Source organism: Doryrhamphus excisus, linkage group LG14 (genome assembly GCF_037039965.1).
Source record: "Doryrhamphus excisus strain RoL-2023G ecotype Guam linkage group LG14, RoL_Dexc_Guam_v1.1, whole genome shotgun sequence".
Lineage (NCBI taxonomy): Eukaryota > Metazoa > Chordata > Actinopteri > Syngnathiformes > Syngnathidae > Doryrhamphus > Doryrhamphus excisus.
The window spans coordinates 9,857,499-9,876,701 of NC_136370.1; the positions used below are offsets into that span (position 1 = coordinate 9,857,499).

Consider the following 19,203-nt stretch of genomic DNA (forward strand, 5'->3'; position numbering starts at 1 on the left):
TCCATTCTTTTATACAAGATAAACCTTCAATGGTATTTAAAAACAGTAATTGGGTGCGCAAGTCTGAAACAGAGGGCTCACAGTGGATGAGTGGTTATTATGTCGGCCACACAGTCAGGAGATCTGGGTTCGAATCTCCGGGTACTCCGGTTTCCTCCCACATTCCAAAAACATGCTAGGTTAATTGGCGACTCCAAATTGTCCATAGGTAGGAATGTGAGTGTGAATGGTTGTTTGTCTATATGTGCCCTGTGATTGGCTGGCGACCAGTCCAGGGTGCACCCCGCCTCTCGCCCGAAGACAGCTGGGATAGGTTCCAGTACTCGTGATGATAAGCGGTAGAAAATGAATATGCAGTCATTTCAAACCGTGCCCGATCGATACATCACTAATTTTTTGACACTAAAATTTGTGGGGAGTCACTTTCCCCGAAACTCTCTCCGAGATAGGAAAAAGAAGAATCCTCACATTCTGGGTAATAATTAGCACAGTGTGTGTGTGCACACTTGATGACATAACAGAATCCTTTCTTTGTTTCTGCTGTGCTTCACTGAAAATAACAATGATCACCTCCAGTAAGGCTCAGCGCGGTGAAAATAGACTCACTCACACCGACGCTGTTTGTTTTCAACGTGGAGGTGAATTATTTAACAATTCCACAGATTTTCCGCAGCCCTTCAGAGGCATCATTAGGCACCACACATGCTCAGTATATGTGGTCTCCACTGGGCGCTCCAGCCACTAGTGAGTCTGACAAAACCCTGCCTGCTGCTCCTCGTGTTGCCTGGACAACAGACAGCCAGCAAAGCAGCACTGCAATCAGTGTCTCCTAGCAGCAGATTGGCCTCATTGTCCCCTTCTGACCAATCAGGAGCCTGCTTTTGTAAAGGAATGTCATGTTGTTGCTCATGTGTGGGAGGACAGGGGCGGGGCTGCGCCTCCTGCGCTTCACACTGCAATGGTTGCATTCACAGCCCATGACAACAGTGACGTCATTGCACCTGATATCAATAAAATACATGATTTTGTTTCATGTATTTGGAAGGGAATTGGGAGCTATTGTATATGTAGTATAAGAAATGCACTGTCTTTGTTTAATTAATGTAATAAAGATATATAATCAATAATAACCATGTAACATATTAATATTGAGTTTTCAAAGCTGGACAATAAGAGGACCTGAGCATTAATTTTGCTTAATTTTAATTTTAATTAATTTTTCATTTCATGTAAATTAAAAAAAAGTGCAGCTGCATTAACTAATAGAAAAATAAGGGAACGATAAAAACAGCAAAAGAAAACGTATTGTAGCATATCAATAGGAATAATGACAAATAAGAATTTACCTGTTGCTCCTTTCACCCAGATGACAGCAACTGATAACGGTAGCGACACGTGGTAATGGTTTCGAGCGGCGTTCAAGATATCTAAATCGTCATCTGTGAATAAAAAGTACACATGAAGAAACATCAACAACAAACAAATCATGAATTTGACTCACTTTTCAACATTGTCAAGGGTAAAATAAGGTGATCATTGTTAATAGTCAGTTTAATAACAACAATAATAATATTCTGCTCTTCTATTCTCTTGTTTTGTTGCATTCAGTGTTGCAAAAAGCCAAAAATGACATGTGAACTATGTGACGTCTGTGTCAATATCACACTTTTATTTGTGCTGCACTAAAGGTAGTGTTGCAGCTTTTTCACTTGAATTGCAATTCATGCCACCCCGTACTTCGATAAAATGTAAAACTAATAATTCAAATTAACGTGTTCTTAAAGTAATAACTGCAGTTGGAAATGACGATAACGTTTGTCTTTAGCTGTCTGTCAACAGATCACTTCAGGAGCTGTTTGTGAAATAGGGCCCCATAGTGGTATATTTAACCCTGCTGGGGCAACTCCCCCCCACCACCCCCTTGACTCCCGGAGTTCCTGGACTGGGGAGGTGTGCATGCGGAGGCCCAGATAGGGCCCGTGTAACCTTTCCTCCAAATTCCCCGACTAAGTTGAAGCGGACTTCCCCGCTTAGACCACAAACAGGCTTGCAGGACTCTGGAGCGGGCTGCCTGTCATGTGTGCGTGCAAACACGTTTACCACCCCTAACCCTCCACCCCCGTTACTCTGCCTCTGCACTCTGTTGCTCCTCCTCCACCCCACCCTCTTCTCTGCAACGCTACACACACTGCCCTCATTGCTCCCTAAGGTCATGCTTACAGTATGGGAGACACAGGTCTGCAGTGGTAGTGCACACATTCTGTATGCTGCAGGCTTGGGTGCATGAGTGACGTTATGGCTAAGGTGCGGTCATTAAAGCTTATTTTTCTAGGAGTCTCTCATGATAATCATATTGGGTGCGCCCCTATTTTTCATTTTTAAATAAGCTTTTCCAAATGTAATAGTTCATATTCCTGATTTTTCCAACCACGACCCTTAGAAGTATGCCGGGCCTTCTGACATGTGCTTCTTTCATTTGCACAGTGTTGGTGATATAACGTCATATGTAGGTCAAGGCTAACTTTGGTTCATGTGAATGTATGTGCAGGGATATAAACTGCCCTACTAATACTTACAGTAAGTTTTAACAATGTTTTTTTTATCATCTGGTGTGTTTAGTAGTTATTCTGCAGACTAGAATGAGACTTAAAAAATACAAATCTAATGTAGATCACAAAGCTAGAGAATAGCTTTTTTTTTTTTTTCAAATTAATACCGGGACCTTCAAAACATGCAGCACTGATGACAATGATCAGTCATTAACTCAAAAATAAGCTCAATCCTATTGTAAAGTCACTTTTTAAAAATACTATTATTAGTTTTTGTGTTGCATGTATACATATTCTGCTGTTTATTTACTTTTTCTATGAGCAGCAGCAAAAATGCAAAAAGCAACCCTGTGCGTCATGGTAATGTTGCGTTCAAATGCCATAGGAATTAGGCAATTTATACATTGCTGCAGGTCTTGCAGCTTTTATGTAAGCGACTCTCTTAAGAAACATAGTCAAATAAATGCTTTTCCTGTGATAAGCTCTGTGAACTATTTGAATATTGAATATGTTATGCTCCCAGGAATGTTTTCCTGGCAGAAGAGGAGGAAGCCATTGTGTATTTTTTTTTTAAATTGTTTCATAACTGACACATAATATCAATTTCTACGAGATGCCACGTTTAACAGTTGATTGTTTGTCGTGCTGTCATTTTGTTATTTTAAATCTGGTCCAATTTGGAAGATAGCAAAATGGCCCACATGGCGGACCTCAAGAAAGTGCTTGCAACAATCTGCGTAATCAAGCAGTTCTTCTCGTATCAACTACAAGGTTGGCAGTGGCCTCAGTATTATTTTGAGCATAAATTGCACAACCATTTGTATTCTTACTAATTTGGACCAAAAGTAACAATACATTTAAATGTACACAACTAAAAACAACACCACTTTAACTATTACACCCTATCTAGCGTAAGAGGCATAACAGTCAAAAGAGATCATTTTAACTACATCAAAGCAAGTGGGGAAACGTGTAATCCGCCTATTCCACAGATGCAAACTCTTCCGGGTTACACATCTCACGGATTGTGATGTTTTTTGTGAATTTGTTGATCCCTCCAATAAAACAATAAAACTATTTTCTGTATTGTCCTGATAAGCAGAAATGAGAAAACATGTCAATGCTGATGACAAAGTAGGTACGACAATATAGACGGCAAAATAGTTATTGTTATTGATTTTTATTTTCTTAACACCATTAAACGATGCGCATATACAAAAATGGGGGAAATTGAGCAAAAAGGCAAGATATAAAAAAGAAAAGCTGAAATTATGATACTAATAACGAATGATAACACATAATTCCGGTTTTAAATAGCCTTTTTACAAAATTTACATAATCAAAAGTGACTCCTCTCATCCTTTGATTTTTCAGTATGCATCCTCAGTTCTAAAAGTTTGAACGTCCTTGCTTTAAGCATTGCAAATGTGTATTTTGAGCACGGAAGTGTTTGTATTCCCACAGCCCGTGAAGGCAGCATACACTCGATCGACCTTTCGCCTACTTTAACGGATAGCGGTTCATCGGGTTTACTCTGACACTGCTGACTCTGTAAGCCACGCCCACCAACGGCCACGCACCCCGTTTCCTCCAACCGCCCGGTGAGCATGCACTGTCCACGCGTCTGCCGCTCGCTGATTGGTCGAAGTGCTGCACACACTCGATTGTGATTGGCTGAGTGTTGCCACCCGCCGGTGCGCGTTGTTGAGTTTTGTTTTTCTTTTTTCTCTCCGCCCCCTGTTTTACTCACACAGCTGAGAGAAAAGGGAGTCAGTCCGAGGGAAGAGGAAAAAAATACCTCACAGCCCAGCCCGCCTCAGAACAAGCAGCGGCACCGGGAATCGCCGTCTCTCTTTGTTCTGTCCTGGCTTTTTAACAACAAAAAAGTGATATTTTAACACGTTGTTCACACATGCCATCCCGGAAGTACATGGAAATGGACCCTCGCGGGGTAAGACACGTTATTTTATACTTGTTTTAGCTTTCCAAAGTTGTTTAAGACAGTAAATTGTTATGTCTTTTGCTTTACCGGTAACGTTACGTAGTCGATTAGTTCATTTTGTATGTTGTCAGCAACTAATTAATAGTAACATCACAGTTATTTTTGCTTTTATGACCAGTCTTTTAATTCCCTTAAACATGTTAACTGAAATGTGACTTAATATTGCACTGTCAATGAGAGCCTCCATACGGTTTGTTTACTCTCAGAAAGCAGAGGTTCGTGGGGCAAACCTGCTTCATGGGGATTTCACATGGCTCATGTGGGCAGCACGTCACTCTTTGGTCTATATTTGGCCATGGGAGGCGTCCTGGCCCCGAGCCTGAGGCAGTGCATGCTGGGCCAGGATGTACTCAGCAGCCCCCCCACCCTCTTACTTAATTTAGTTGAGATGCAGTAACAATGACAGAGCATAATTCTAGGTATTTCTGTACGGCATCGTTGTTTACGTCACTTCTTTCTTTCAGGCTGCTGATCACTGTGGGTCTAAGCGGAGGAGGCATGACACCGAGCAGTCTGGCACCAATCGATGTTCTCCTGGTCTAGAGTACACAGATCTGGAGGCAGCCGAAGCGCTGGTGTGTATGAGCTCCTGGGGTCACTTTGTCAGCAGCAACAGGCCTAACCCCTGCAAGCCGAGACCTCTCACCCCTGCCTCCGACTCCTGCGACTCTCTCCTGCCTCCAGACCTCCCAGAATCCCCAAAAGACTTTGTGTCGCTTTCCTCTCTGGTAAGATTCATGCAAACCTTTTAACTGTTTATGCAAGTGAGCTGGTGGATTAACGTAGATGGGGGTCATAAAAATCTTAGTTCCAACTCCATGTACCCACTCCAAAGAAGACTGTTAATCCTTCTCTCTTCTCTCCTCAACAGTGCATGACGCCGCCTCACAGCCCAAGCTTTGCCGAACCCTCATCCTCCAGTGCTGCCGCGTCCTCGCAATGTTCAAATAACACCCCCTCACTCCCCCCTCCGCTGCAGCCCTGTAGGTCTATGGCGACTAGTGTAATTCGCCACACGGCAGACAGCTCCCCATGCCAATACCACATTCGAGGGGCCCCCAATTTTGAGAAAAGTAGAGACGCTGAATCGGCTGTGACGGCGCAGCAGCAGCAGCAGAGCATAACCCCGATGGAGCAGATCACCACACCCGCGTCTCCTCCTCCTCCAGCTTCTCTCACACCCTCAAAAACAGACGCTGGTCCTTCTACACCCTCTTTGGACAATATCTCCACACTCATTCCTGTCAGCACCCAGCAGCAAAACAGCCCTCTTGCTCCTTCAACCCTGACCCCGCCTCCAGTCACCAGCCCTCAAATCATCTGCCAGATGTTCCCCTTTAGCGGCCAATCAGGTATAATATCAGCCTTAATCCCCAGTGCAGTCCAGGCATCCTCCACTGGGGCCCGAACTGCCTCCACGCCCATTCTTCCTCAGCCGGCCACCTCTAACACCGCCCCTGTGCAGCAGTCCCTCATTGTGGGCTCTGCAGTGCCTCAGGGCACGGTGATGCTGGTCCTCCCCCAGTCCTCAGTCCCCCAGACCGCTCACGGACCTCAGACTGTCATGACCCTAGGAAACACCAAACTCCTCCCTTTGGCTCCTGCCCCAGTGTACGTGCCCACCGGACCCGGAGGAAGCACAGCAGCCACAAAGATGGACTTTTCCCGCCGGAGAAACTATGTGTGCAACTTCCCTGGTTGCAGGAAGACATACTTCAAGAGCTCACACCTCAAGGCTCATCTTCGCACACACACGGGTGAGTATTTTGGGTGTAAGTCACAAGGATGTGGAATTTAGTGTGATGACCGCAGCATCCTGTTTGTAAAAATACCTCATTGTTATTCCCGCAGTGGAGGAGAGTAATGTCATTGTTCCAGCTCAGTCACACATTGATGTGTTTATGACAACATAGTGACTCTTCCTTTTGGCCCCGTTAGGAGAGAAACCCTTCAGCTGCAGCTGGGACGGCTGCGACAAGAGGTTCGCCCGCTCCGACGAGCTCTCTCGTCACCGCCGAACGCATACCGGCGAGAAGAAATTTGTGTGCTCCGTATGTGACCGGCGGTTCATGCGCAGCGATCACCTCACCAAACATGCCCGGCGCCACATGACCACCAAGAAAATCCCCACCTGGCAGACCGATGTTCGGAGTCTGAACAAGATGGCTACAGGCAAAAACCCTCCCACCAAAACCACCAGCCTCGCCACCATCAGCATGCTGGTACCTGCTGGCTCTCAGTAGGCAACAAACACTTTACTAATGCAGGCCTGGCACGAATGGCTGTTTGACTCATGGGAATAACAAGAAAAACATGCACTGGACCTTTAAATCTCTACTGCTCATTTGTACATGTTCACAAAAGGATTCTTTTTGTTTCATGGATGCACTCTTTGCCAAAGCCTTTGTATGACTTTGCATTTTGTAATCTCCACCTCTTTTCGCAGCGTTTTTATTTGTTGTGACACCAATATGTGAATGTATTGTTTTGTTGCGTGTCCGATTTTGCGGGGAAAACGTTGCTATATAAACAATGTAAATATGAATATGTAATCGGCATTATTATGATTATACCTTTATGATTACTGCATACCTCTGTCTAACTTTCATATTATTTAATACATATTTGTAATTAAAAACACGGCCCATTTATTGTTCATTTTGTCCTCTTTTTATTTATAGTCTTGACCTCTCCAATATTTAATCTGGGAAAAAACAAGGTGTAGGCTAGAAGTTGAGTCAGCAATTTAGTGAGTGGTGCCTGCCCACATCCTGCTTGTCACACTTCGCCCTCGCTACCCTTTTTTTGGTCTGAAGCCTGCTGGCATACTCACTAAATGTGCTGACGAGTGTGTGGGATAACTTCCTGCCGGCTGAATGATTTGGTTATTGGCGTTATAAAAGCTCGTTTTGTAAGACCACGCAGAGATGTCATGTCCTGTTTATTGCCTCCTCACAGCCAGACTGCTCAATGTGTCAGGGCAGACCAAATGAGTCTGTGCCTTCTTTCATTGCTAATCATAGATGGGGTACATGGGAACTAATTATTTATTCATATAGCTCAATGCGAGAAACCGATAAAATATAAGTCAGAACGACACTTTCTTCTGTAAATCAGTGAGATTGTGTGACTAAACTTTTGTATTTATGTCATATCTAAGTGTAATATATATACATTTTTTATACATATTACATAAAACAACTCCCCCTGTACGTCATCTTACCATTGATGCTTCTTCCTGGTAGAGGTCTCCCTCACCTAGTAACAGCACGTTCCTACCAATCAGACAGAGAGAAATATGAACTGTTGGGGGCGCGACCAATCACATCGCTTCTTGACACACCCGCCCCTTTGCCTTACTGACCGACTTACTCGCTGGTTGGTTGACTCGGGAAGCGCGGTCAACAGCGACATCAGCTGGCAAACACAAGAAATTAATAATACGTACCATAAATAAAATAATAGCAATTATTCTTTCAGACAATGCTTCTAGATACTTTTAAGTTATTTTTATGTAAGATTACATTTCCGTTGATAAAATAACTACATAATTGTGCTTGTGTAAATAAAGTGACAGTCTCTACGCTGTTTACATGTTTACAAAACTTAAAATGGCAAACGTTCAAACGTGTTTTTGTTTTGTATTGCAATTCACATCACAATTCGTGATTAGGTAAACAACAACAGCACTATTGCTCTTTTGAAATTTCTTTATGAAACGTTTCACAGTGAGGCGTTTCCTTTACCGACGCTGTTGTGGTTGCCATGGTTACATTAGCAAACGACTTCAGCAATAGAAGTGAAACTCGTCAAACTAGACGCGGATTTTGATGTCTTCTCGGATAATGTATTGAAAAAACAACACAAGAAACTTTGTTTACATAAAAATCGGGACAATTATCCGGTAGGTTCACATAACACACACTTTGGGCGAAAGAGATACAAAAAAAACGTAAGCTAACATTTACATGGAAGGTAAGCTAAGTACAGCCATGTACGCCAATTTAGATCAATTAATAGTTTGTCAAATCATGTATGATTAATCAGTTACGTCATTGATAGTACAAATGGTACTCAATAATTGGGTATATGGAGAAACCTCCCAAATTAAGGCTACAATTGCTGTTTGGGGTAATGCTAGCTGATGTTTCAATAAGATATTAACTTTTAGTGTGTCTCTCTGCAGGTGATCCGAGAGTGAAACTTGCAGCGCTTTGGGAAGTTCCCCTGTGATAGGAATATTTCAATATGGATTTGGGAGAAACGCTAAAGGAGCTTAACATGTCGGTGGATGAAATTAAGAGTCTAACAAAGGCTTTTAAAGATGAGAAATTCAGAGAGATGCTGCGTGATTACGCTGAAGAGATAGCAGATCCAGAGAATAGGAGGATTTATGAAGAGGAGATCGCTATGTTGGAGCAGGAAAGGGGAAACAACGTCGAGTTTGTCCATCCGCAGCCATTCAGGGCCCTGAAGACCAGTCTGAACCGTAAACAGAAGTGCTACATCAACATCTGTGGCAATGACAAAGTTGGGAAGCCTGAATGTAAGAGTGGGGTGTCTAAGGAAGGTCGCCGAGGGCAATGCTGGTCACTTCCTCATAATCTGACCCCAGGGAGGCAAGACACAGATCCAAAAGGAAACAAAATAATGATTTATGATGTTATTTTCCACCCTGACACCCTCCACATAGCAAATAAAAACTCCAAATTTATGGAAATGGTGAGCAGCACGGCCCTGAAGGGAATCCAGGATGCCTTCAAGGTGACTTTAGACGAAAACAACATGAAGGAGTTGAAGACAAAGTACAAGGGCATGCCTCATCCTTGTGTCATTCGAAAACCCATCCCTGGATTCAAACCAAATGATCCTGCTCAAGATCACCCTCTTGCCTTCCCATATCCAGATGAAAAACCACAAAAACCCAGCCCCGATCCCAAACCTAGGAGTTTTGAGATCCAACATGAAAATAACAAACAGTCCACAGAGCCAAGCTATACTGTAAAATACAGATCCTTCATTGACCTGCAGGACTTCAGGTGCTCCAGAGATTCGGCAAAAAGCCCCAGGCCCAAAGAGATCAACATCACTATTGATGTTCCGCTCCTGAAGTCAGTAGCAGATGTTAACCTGGAAGTGAAGGAGAAAATCCTACTTCTGGAGTCTAAGACCCCTGCCTACAAACTGGAGCTACCTTTGTCCTACCCTGTGGACGAGGAGAGAGGAGCGGCCAAGTTCATCAAGCAGAAAGGACAGCTGACTGTGACCCTGCCTGTCCTTCCATCCAAAGAGGCCACAGAGTTCTTTGCTCAGTGTGCTGATGATAGTAAAGGGACAGACAGAGACATGGAGGACGGGGGCAAACAGTTGGAAGGCATGGAAAGTGAAGTTTGTGACGAGGAGATGAAGAACAAGGATGAGGAACCTGTGAAAGAAGATGTAATTGTTGAGGTGGAGCAGTTGACAGAGAAACTAACAAATCCAAAACATGTGGAGGAGCAGCAGAAAGAAAAGCTATATGAAAAAGAAAGGGTGGAGGAGGTGGAGGAACATGTGCAGGAACAACAAGAAATGAGCAGTCAAAGTGAAGTCAGTGAGGAGATGAAGAACGAGGATGAGGAACCTGTGAAAGAAGATGTAATTGTTGAGGAGGAGCAGTTGACAGAGAAACTAACAAATCAAAAACATGTGGAGGAGCAGCAGAAAGAAAAGCTATATGAAAAAGAAAGGGTGGAGGGGGTGGAGGAACATGTGTGGGAACCTGGAGAACAAGAACCGAGCAGTCAAAGTGTGGTCAGTGAGGAGATGAAGAACAAGGATGAGGAACCTGTGAAAGAAGATGTAATTGTTGAGGAGGAGCAGTTGACAGAGAAACTAACAAATCAAAAACATGTGGAGGGTCAGCAGAAAGAAAAGCTATATGAAAAAGAAAGGGTGGAGGAGGTAGAGGAACATGTGCAGGAACCTGGAGAACAAGAAACGAGCAGTCAAAGTGTGGTCAGTGAGGAGATGAAGAACAAGGATGAGGAACCTGTGAAAGAAGATGTAATTGTTGAGGAGGAGCAGTTGACAGAGAAACTAACCAATCAAAAACACGTGGAGGAGCAGCAGAAAGAAAAGCTATATGAAAAAGAAAGGGTGGAGGAACATGTGCAGGAACCTGGAGAACAAGAAATGAGCAGTCAAAGTGAAGTCAGTGAGGAGATGAAGAACAAGAATGAGGAGCCTGTGAAAGAAGATGTAATTGTTGAGGAGGAGCAGTTGACAGAAAAACTAACAAATCCAAAACATGTGGAGGAGCAGCAGAAAGAAAAGCTATATGAAAAAGAAAGGGTGGAGGAGCATGTGCAGGAACCTGGAGAACAACAAGAAATGAGCAGTCAAAGTGAAGTCAGAAGCAAAGATTTAGTTAGGAACGAGGATGCTCCCTCAAGTGTTGAACCACCGCGGACTACACCTGGTCCTGTAGTCACCTCTGAACCATCTAGTGATGTAAAAGACGCACAAGTGGACTCCTGTTTAGAGTCACAAGTGACGGCCTTGTCCATGCAAGAAACTGCAACGGAGAAGGTGAGAGATGTTAAGTTAAGATTGAAGATATGAGTTATCAGCATTGGGATAATGATGACTGTGTATGTAAGTATCAGTTGTATTTGTGGTGAATAATAAACATCTTACCCATAAGAGGTGTCTGATACAAATATAAATGAACACCCCTTGGCCATTACATGATGAAATACAGTAATCTGTTTTCTTTCTATCAGATGGAAAGAGACACATTCCAGGGATCCCAGATAGAAAGAAGCATTGAAGAGATTAGCAAGATGCCCACACCTTCTATGGGAAGTTCAGTAAGCCACCCTTCAGGGTGCACCCCTCTCTCAGCGAAGGATGAGAAGTCAGAGCCTGACAAGAGGCATCCACCTGTGTTTCTGAAGGAAATCGACAAAGATGGCAACGTGACCGTTGTCAGCGATCACTCTACATCAGCTGGATTCCACTTCCTGAACTCCCTGATGTATGAACTTGACTAAGAAGAGTTGTTAGCTCCTTCTAATGGTTTGGGGTTTTAAAATCCTTCAAACTAGCTGCTAGTGATGGTTGAGCAAAACATTTGTGATTGTGACTTTCGTTTCCAGTGTTAGTACAGTAAAGTCTCGTTATATCGATATTGTCGGGAGTCGGAAAAAATATCGATATAACCGGACTGTCGATATATCCGATCCTGCGCCGAACTGCATTAAAAGTGGGCAATAATGCACTCGAATCAGCAGCTTAAATCAATCTTTGCTTAAGGATTTCAATACCAAAAAAGAACACGGCGAACGGCTGCTTCCAGTCAACTTTATTTTTCACACTTCCACCACCAGAGCACAGCACACACACCGATTCCCGCACTTCCTGGTTCACAGGTCATGCTCAACCAGCCCCACATAGCTGGCCAAACACAATGCCTGCAACAGAAGAACCAACTGTGTTCGTGGTTTCTCTCGTGTGTATAGAATCTATACACACGAGAGAAATCACGAACGCCAGCATGTACATATGAAAAACAGTGATTATTGCAAGCGATAAAAAGATATCTGAATACAACACAATTAAATACATGTATTTGTACGCTTGTGTCTTCGTTGGAATAGGTGTGTATGCTATGTCAGTTGGTTCTTCTGTTGCAGGCATGTGTTTGGCCAGCTATGTGGGGCGGGTTGAGCATGACCTGTGAACCAGGAAGTGCGGAAATCGGTGTGTGTGCTGCGCTCTGGTGGTGGAAGTGTGAAAAATAAAGTTGACTGGAAGCAGCCGTTCGCCGTGTTCTTTTTTGGTATTGAAATCCTTAAGCAAAGATTGATTTAAGCTGCTTTTGTATCGATATAAGCAGACCAAATTGGCTGGCGGGAGATGAAAAGGGCATCGTAGTAACTGGATTATCATAATAACCGGGTATTGTACTAATGGAACTATATCATAAAAGACTAGAAATTTGCCGGGAAATGAAAATAGTATCGTAATAAGCAGTACTTCGATATAACGAGACTTTACTGTAATAATATCCAATAACTATTATGAACACATTTTATTATGATAGTGCTCAATTCTTCATTACTATAGTATATTGTTTATACTTTTTGTGCAAGTGTGCCTAATATTGTGGCCAAATTGTATATGTTAATGTTTTTTTTTTAAGTCCTGCAATAAACTTCCAGAGACAAAATGCATACCTTTATTTAAATGCTCAACACATATAAAAAGAGTTGGGTCATCAGCGCAATAAAAAGGCCCTTTCAGAAAAGAACTACAAGAGTCAATTGAGATCATGGAAAATCTAATCGTGTTATTCCCTCTCCCTACTGAAGTAGGTCAGTAGGGGACTGAATAGAATACCTGTCTCTTTTGCCATGTATTAAATGCCAGATATTTTAAGTTATAAAACAGAGTCCTGTCCCGTCTGTCTCGTTCAGAGTGTCACATCACCTGCAAACTGCTTCACTTTCACGTCAATGTCAACTCATCTGATTCCCCTCTGTAGGGAGTTGTCCAAGAACACAGAGTAGCAGGAAAGAGAGCAGAAGTGCTGGGTCACTGGAGCGTGTGTGCCGCCCATGTCGTCCACCAGAACCACCGTGTGAGACACTTTGTGCAGGTTCATGCTCACGACTGTCTTAATGTAGAAGCTGATGCAGCAGCATCCACAGTCGCAGGTCTTTGCACCATCCAGGTCTTGACACAAGTGTGCAGGAATGAGGTGAGGTCCGTATGGAATTCTGGTTAAAGAAAATGAAGAAAAGAAGACATGTTAAGGCAATTAATTGACAAATGAAACAGTCCCCAAGTGTATTAATAAGACTTACAGTAAATTCCCTTTAAACAGCCCTGTTCAGAGCATCAGAGCAGCCAGTTTTCTGTCCCTTAGGGGGGGCGTGACAGAAAATAATTGAGAAACATCGTCTTAAGGAAATGAGGATACTAGGGGTGTCACAAAATCTCATTACACGAGATATTGCAAAATTAAAATGTGACACTATTTCTTATCCCCCCCGAAATGTCTTGTGGGAACATTCATTCATTTTCTACTGCTTCTCCTCACGAGGGTCGGGCGAGAGGCGGGGTAAACCCTGGACTGGTCACCAGCCAATCACAGGGCACATATAGACAAACAACCATTCACACTCACATTCATACCTATGGACAATTTGGAGTCACCAATTAACCTAGCATGTTTTTGGAATGTGGGAGGAAACCGGAGTACCCGGAGAAAACTCACGCATGCACGGTGAGAACATGCAAACTCCACACAGAGGGTGGAATCGAACTCGGGTCTCCTAGCTGTGTGGCCTGCGCACCAACCACTCGTCTACCATGTAGCCATAAATGAAAATTAATAATTTCAGCACATTGGCACATGTGTGCCTTAGATTGGCGCAACTTGGCTCGCGCTATTACATTCCAGTGGATTCCAATAGGCGGATTGTTTACGACATTTGGTTCCACTTGGTAGACACTTGCATCAATCAATCGGTGCGACGAAGATTTTAAACATTTTGAAATTTTCTTGCCACCAAAGAAAATTTTTGCCGCCATTACGGGCCACCACGAGCCAGCTGGGAGGCAGTTTGAGCCACTGCACGCCACAAGGCACCTAATGGGCGACACTAGGCGCCACAGCAAATTGCATTGGCGCGAACTGGCACCATTTGGCGCCGGCCCAGTGAACAACAGCATGAACAGAGTGAGCCCTTTAATTAGTCAATCTATTTTTCTCGGTGTATGGCGTCTAATGTAGTAGAAATGATATTAGTATACTGTATATGCATATATATGTGTGCTATATTGTCATATACAATCTTGTGTATCGTGTTGTCTCGTGAAACCCCGAGAGGATACGGAATCTTTGTATGGCAAATCATTCCAACCTGAGGTCTGCTACAGCCCTTGAAGCAAGCTCTTGAAGAGGGACCGGAAACGTGAGCTGCATTGTGTTATTCAGAGGGTTGGTCTGGATGAAAGGGTTCCCAAACAAGTCCAGGTTTTCCAGTCTCAGCTTGCGGAAGTCACCTGGCAGCTCAGCTAGCCGGTTGTGCGCCACAGACAAGAACCTCAGCTTAGTCAGGCGACCAATGTGGAACGGCAAACAAAGCAGTCTATTGTCATCCAGCTTGAGGTTCACCAGTTCCCTTAGCTGGCACAACTGGGCAGGGAGGGACTGCAGTCGGTTCTGGCTGAGGTCCAGGAGCTGAAGCGTCCGCTGCAAAGTTGAAAGACAAAGGGCCTCGCTGAAGGCTTCCAGGTGGTTATTGTGGAGGATGAGCTCAGAGAGGCAGCCGAGATCACCAATGGTGGCAGGGAGCTTCTTGATGTGGTTGTTACTGAGGTCCAGTACACGAAGAGCTGAAAGTACATCCAAGAAAATAACAACAAATAGTATTTCAGCAATTCATTTTATTACAGTAAATCTCTCCGGACATGATATGCTTTAGAGTAGTCAGTGTACAGCTTATGTTGTGGTATAGATTTACAATTAAAATGACTCAGCACCTAGCCATTACTGGCAACAAAAGTGAGTAGCAAGATAATTGTGTCTTGCTTATATTCAAACATGTTGGTGGGAGTGTCCTGGTTGGGGGCTGCATGAGTGCTGCTGGCACTGGGAATTCATTGAGGGAAACTCTATGTGAATTCTATGCCCAAGAGGATTAAGGCAGTGCTCCGTAACAATGTGACACACTAAATATTGACACTATGGGCACTATCTGAACAGCGATGTATAAACTTAATTTGTCAATCATGGCTATGTGTTCACTTATAATAACAAGAGAGTAAACCTATAATGCTGTACAACATGTACATTGAATTCTCTTCATTTCAGAGAAGATAAGATAAAATGGTTGCAACACGCACCTTTGAGTGTCAGCATGCGCATGTCAACACGCGACAGCTTGCAGTATGAGACCTGCAGCTGCTCCAGAGAGTAAGGGAAGCTGGAGGTGAGCGGGTAGTCCTTCTTGGAGATGATGGTCAGCTTCTTCTTGGGCTGCTCCACGTCTCTGGCCCGAACAGGCGTCAGGGTCGATAGCAGGAGGCTGCTCATGACACTTCCTCTGTCGGCCAAGCGAGCCGCCGAGAGAAAGTTCTTCAAGCTGTTGGCGTCGGCCTGCAAATTGAATGATGTTTTGAGGATGTTGGAACAGAAGATGAGATCTTTCTTATAATCAACAGTAATTAAGTTCTTTTTATACCTGTGTTGAATGTTAAAAAGGATGGATTTTGTTATTAAACTTAGGAACAAGTGTTTCTTTTTGTTTTTCTATTGTCTGTGATGAAATTATTGTTACACTTGAATGACTGGCCTGTACTGTAATAATTGATGATGACAGTGTACTGGAAACTCTATTTTGACTAGTGAAGACCTCCCCCAGGTTTTTTTTTTTTTTTTACAAGTTCTCTGACCATTTTTAAAGGGAGTTAAATACATAAATAGCAAAAATGGCCCTATCTTGCAATGTTAAGGAATCCTTTAAAACAATTCCTGGATCTAGACGGTAATCGGGATCATCACCAAAATTGTATCAGTTCTTCCGTATCCCATTTCTGACAACTCCTGAAAATTTCATCCAAATCCATTTAGAACTTCTCACGTTTTTTAGAACAAACTGATAAACCCATCCTGGAACAAACTGTGTTGAAGCTTTGATGTTTGACTGCATTATAATTGGGGATTGCTATGATATGTTGTGATGGATTAACCAGTGAATCAGTTCATTTCAAACAGGCAACGACTCCTCTCAGCGTTCATTTCTGGGTGAGGTATAAATTCTCGTCCAGTTTGTACCTATTGTAACCTTGACTGACATGACAATTTATAGCGGCCTACTTCCTTTGATGAAAGTGCACATCATTGGTCCAGATAATTAGTAATGATGAATAATAAAGCGTGTGGTAAGTGTCAGAAACAACCAGTGTGTGTGTGCTCTGATGCACAGATCGCTTCATTGTAGGATCTAATTATCCATGTTTGTTGAGTGAAAGCTATTGTCGACTATGTTGGAAAGTAGGTGAAATGTCAGCGCGGCCTCATAGCAGTCAGGCTCAGCAGCAACCAGAGACAATGAGGCTGCCGGGTTGTCTGTCCAGGCAGTCAAAACAAACACGCGTTTGTCTGGACAACAAACGACTGACTGGACAGTCGCAACAATGAAGTAAAAAGGTGTCTGAAAATGACAGTTTGTCATGAATTATGACAAAATGAGGAAGATGTACCTTGCTCAGACAGATATCGATAGCTGGTTCCTTTAATCTGACAGTAGCCTTGCCTTTCTCCACAAACGACGTAAAGAACTTCTCTATGTTGTCTTGTAGCTGCAAGACACAAGTGGAAAAAATCAATTTCACAACAACGTGGTGTCATTCGTCCATCACATGTTCAGCAAGTTTGAACAGGAACACATTTCTTTTCATACGTGGTTCAATCTTTTTACATTCATTCATCAGAGCTCATGAAAACAGTGTTTATAGTGTCTGCAGGTAATAGCAAATAATGTACGTATATACTGTAATTGTTCCTGTCATTCATGGCAGAGGGAATGGGTGGAGGTAAGATAAGATATGCCTTTATTCGTCCCTCAGTGGGGAAACTTGAATTGCACAGCAGCAAGAGTACAGAATCAGTTAAGCAGTACAAAATACAAAATATAAAAAAATAAACAATATAAACAACCCGAGTATTAACAAAATCAATAGTTTTTTCCAGAGTTCTATACAATACAATATGTAGATAATATGAAACGAGATGAGATATATGACCAGTCTATACACTGAGATCTTGCTAGTGAGTTAATATGAGGCATTATGGAAATACTTCACATAGAACTTAGTATATTGCATTTAGAGCCCTTAGTATTGCACATGGAGGTTGATCAGATATCAGGTGCGTTTGATAGTAAATAAATACAAGTAAATCATTAAAAGCCTGGTTTAAAAAAAAGGGTCAATGAACAAACTATGTATATAAGCGTTGCAGGTCGAGTACAAAAGTCTTGGGACTGAGCATAATATCTCGTCCTATTGTGCAGAAAAGAGAGTACATACAGTATGCATACTGCATAGTGATTGTTGCATATCATTACCTTATATTTGGAGCCTGCTCTGTCCTTAGCTGTGCAGATCATCATATAGACAGTACTGCGTTGACTCGTCTTGTCCAATTGTTTTCCTATGGACAGCACTGCTCTCGCCCCTTTGCCGCGACTTTTCATGCCTAAGGTGGGCAGCATCCGGTTGACCACATCCACATCACACTGCAGCTTCATGTTGATGGGTGGGAGTAAAAAGTTAAAATTGAAGGCCCGGTTTGTAGCTCCAGTCAGGCAGGCGGCTAACAAGGGTGTTATGTTACCGATGCATGGCACACAGGATGGGTGGGGGAAGTTCCGAGAATTACAACCCTAGCCCCGCTGCAACTTACGTTCTGAACAACAACAAGAGATCAGGCATCGACATAAACCAGACACAAAAAGTCGCACTTCGACGACGACACGACAATACACGGACGAACGTGTACTAATACTCACAACTGTGCAGTACTACTAGTGCGGGTGCAAGTAAAAAAAGTCTCGGCCCTGAGTAGTTGTATGTGGATGACAACACTCTGCTCTCATTAGCTCTTGCTAGCGTAAGCCCGCGCGCAGGAAGTGACGTTGTGACAACGCACTTTCGCAATAAAACTGCGTAAATGGGTTGTAAATACTGTATGCATGTCATCATTAACACATTACCCATAAACACAGCTCTTAAATGCTGTGCAGTACAGTATAATACACATTTGAAAAAAGTAACTTCATTACCACCTTATACTGACTTTTTTTTTTACATCATTTTATATTGTTGACATTTATTTGGAAGCAACCTGCTTCCTATGTACAGTATTCATCCTCTGTATAAATCTTGTAATGTGTGTATGCTTGACATCATGTTAACATTTGTTAAACAGTTCACAATATCATTATTGATTTAATTTTATATGCATTCTAGTGTGACAATATAACAGACAACCAGATTTAAAAAATGTTTTAATAGTAAAATAGCATCTTGCATTATTATACAGTTTATAGTTCACTTCAAATGGTATCTCGTTTCTGTTTAGAAGGGAGAAAGAACCCATCTTAAATGTGTTTTCTATTCTTGAAAAATAATACCTTTACTAAAAATGTGCAGCCCTTTCCTGTTCTTGGACAATTAGTAACAATTTAACTAGATTAGACGGGCAAAATAACACACACACATACATATGTGGTCAAATACAGTATGACATCTGATTTAAAAAGTACAGTACAGGTAACAGTACAGTGCAAAAGTCTTAGGACCGAAGGATGTACTGCTTGGCTACAACCAGCAGAGCATTGTTGATTCAGTCTCAAGCCGGAATCACACTGAATCCGTTGTAGCTCCAGTCCCGATTCAGGTCTGCTTGCCGCAAAATGCCACTCACAATGACTGTGGCGAGCGTCCACTTCAGTTTCTTGCAAGAGCTGATATTCTCACGATAAATATTCAGTGTAATCCCGGGGTCAACTAACTTGCTGTATAAAGACCAGAATGGCATCAACTATGGGAAGCTGAGCTACATCAATGCTATAACTCAGGGGTGGGCAAACTACG

The 19,203-nt window shown here is 42.8% G+C and overlaps 3 protein-coding genes across 4 annotated transcripts; 2 read left to right on the forward strand and 1 right to left on the reverse strand.

The window, feature by feature from the left end:
• The first annotated feature begins 4,294 nt into the window (after positions 1 to 4,294).
• Positions 4,295 to 7,202, forward strand: klf11b (Kruppel like factor 11b). The gene is made up of 4 exons (XM_058090519.2): positions 4,295 to 4,500; positions 5,016 to 5,279; positions 5,423 to 6,308; positions 6,490 to 7,202. Exons 1-4 carry the CDS (start codon positions 4,462 to 4,464, stop codon positions 6,792 to 6,794), a joined length of 1,494 nt encoding a protein of 497 aa, XP_057946502.2. The 5' UTR covers positions 4,295 to 4,461; the 3' UTR covers positions 6,795 to 7,202.
• Positions 7,203 to 8,315: 1,113 nt separating this feature from the next.
• LOC131140715 (uncharacterized) lies at positions 8,316 to 11,590 on the forward strand. Its single transcript, XM_058091381.2, has 3 exons — positions 8,316 to 8,455; positions 8,738 to 11,121; positions 11,316 to 11,590. The coding sequence occupies exons 2-3, from the start codon at positions 8,800 to 8,802 to the stop codon at positions 11,583 to 11,585; spliced, it is 2,592 nt and encodes an 863-aa protein (XP_057947364.2). The 5' UTR covers positions 8,316 to 8,455; positions 8,738 to 8,799; the 3' UTR covers positions 11,586 to 11,590.
• Positions 11,591 to 12,739: 1,149 nt separating this feature from the next.
• lrr1 (leucine rich repeat protein 1) lies at positions 12,740 to 18,236 on the reverse strand. Of its 2 annotated transcripts, XM_058091384.2 has the most exons (7): positions 18,117 to 18,236; positions 17,942 to 18,013; positions 17,673 to 17,849; positions 16,807 to 16,905; positions 15,448 to 15,700; positions 14,463 to 14,937; positions 12,740 to 13,313 (listed from the first exon to the last, which is right to left on the reverse strand). In XM_058091384.2, the coding sequence occupies exons 3-7, from the start codon at positions 17,817 to 17,819 to the stop codon at positions 13,058 to 13,060; spliced, it is 1,230 nt and encodes a 409-aa protein (XP_057947367.2). In that variant the 5' UTR covers positions 17,820 to 17,849; positions 17,942 to 18,013; positions 18,117 to 18,236; the 3' UTR covers positions 12,740 to 13,057. The 2 variants fall into 2 exon arrangements, with proteins under 2 accessions (XP_057947367.2, XP_057947366.2); XM_058091383.2 differs by having other exon boundaries at positions 17,673 to 18,013; positions 18,117 to 18,235.
• Positions 18,237 to 19,203: the final 967 nt, after the last annotated feature.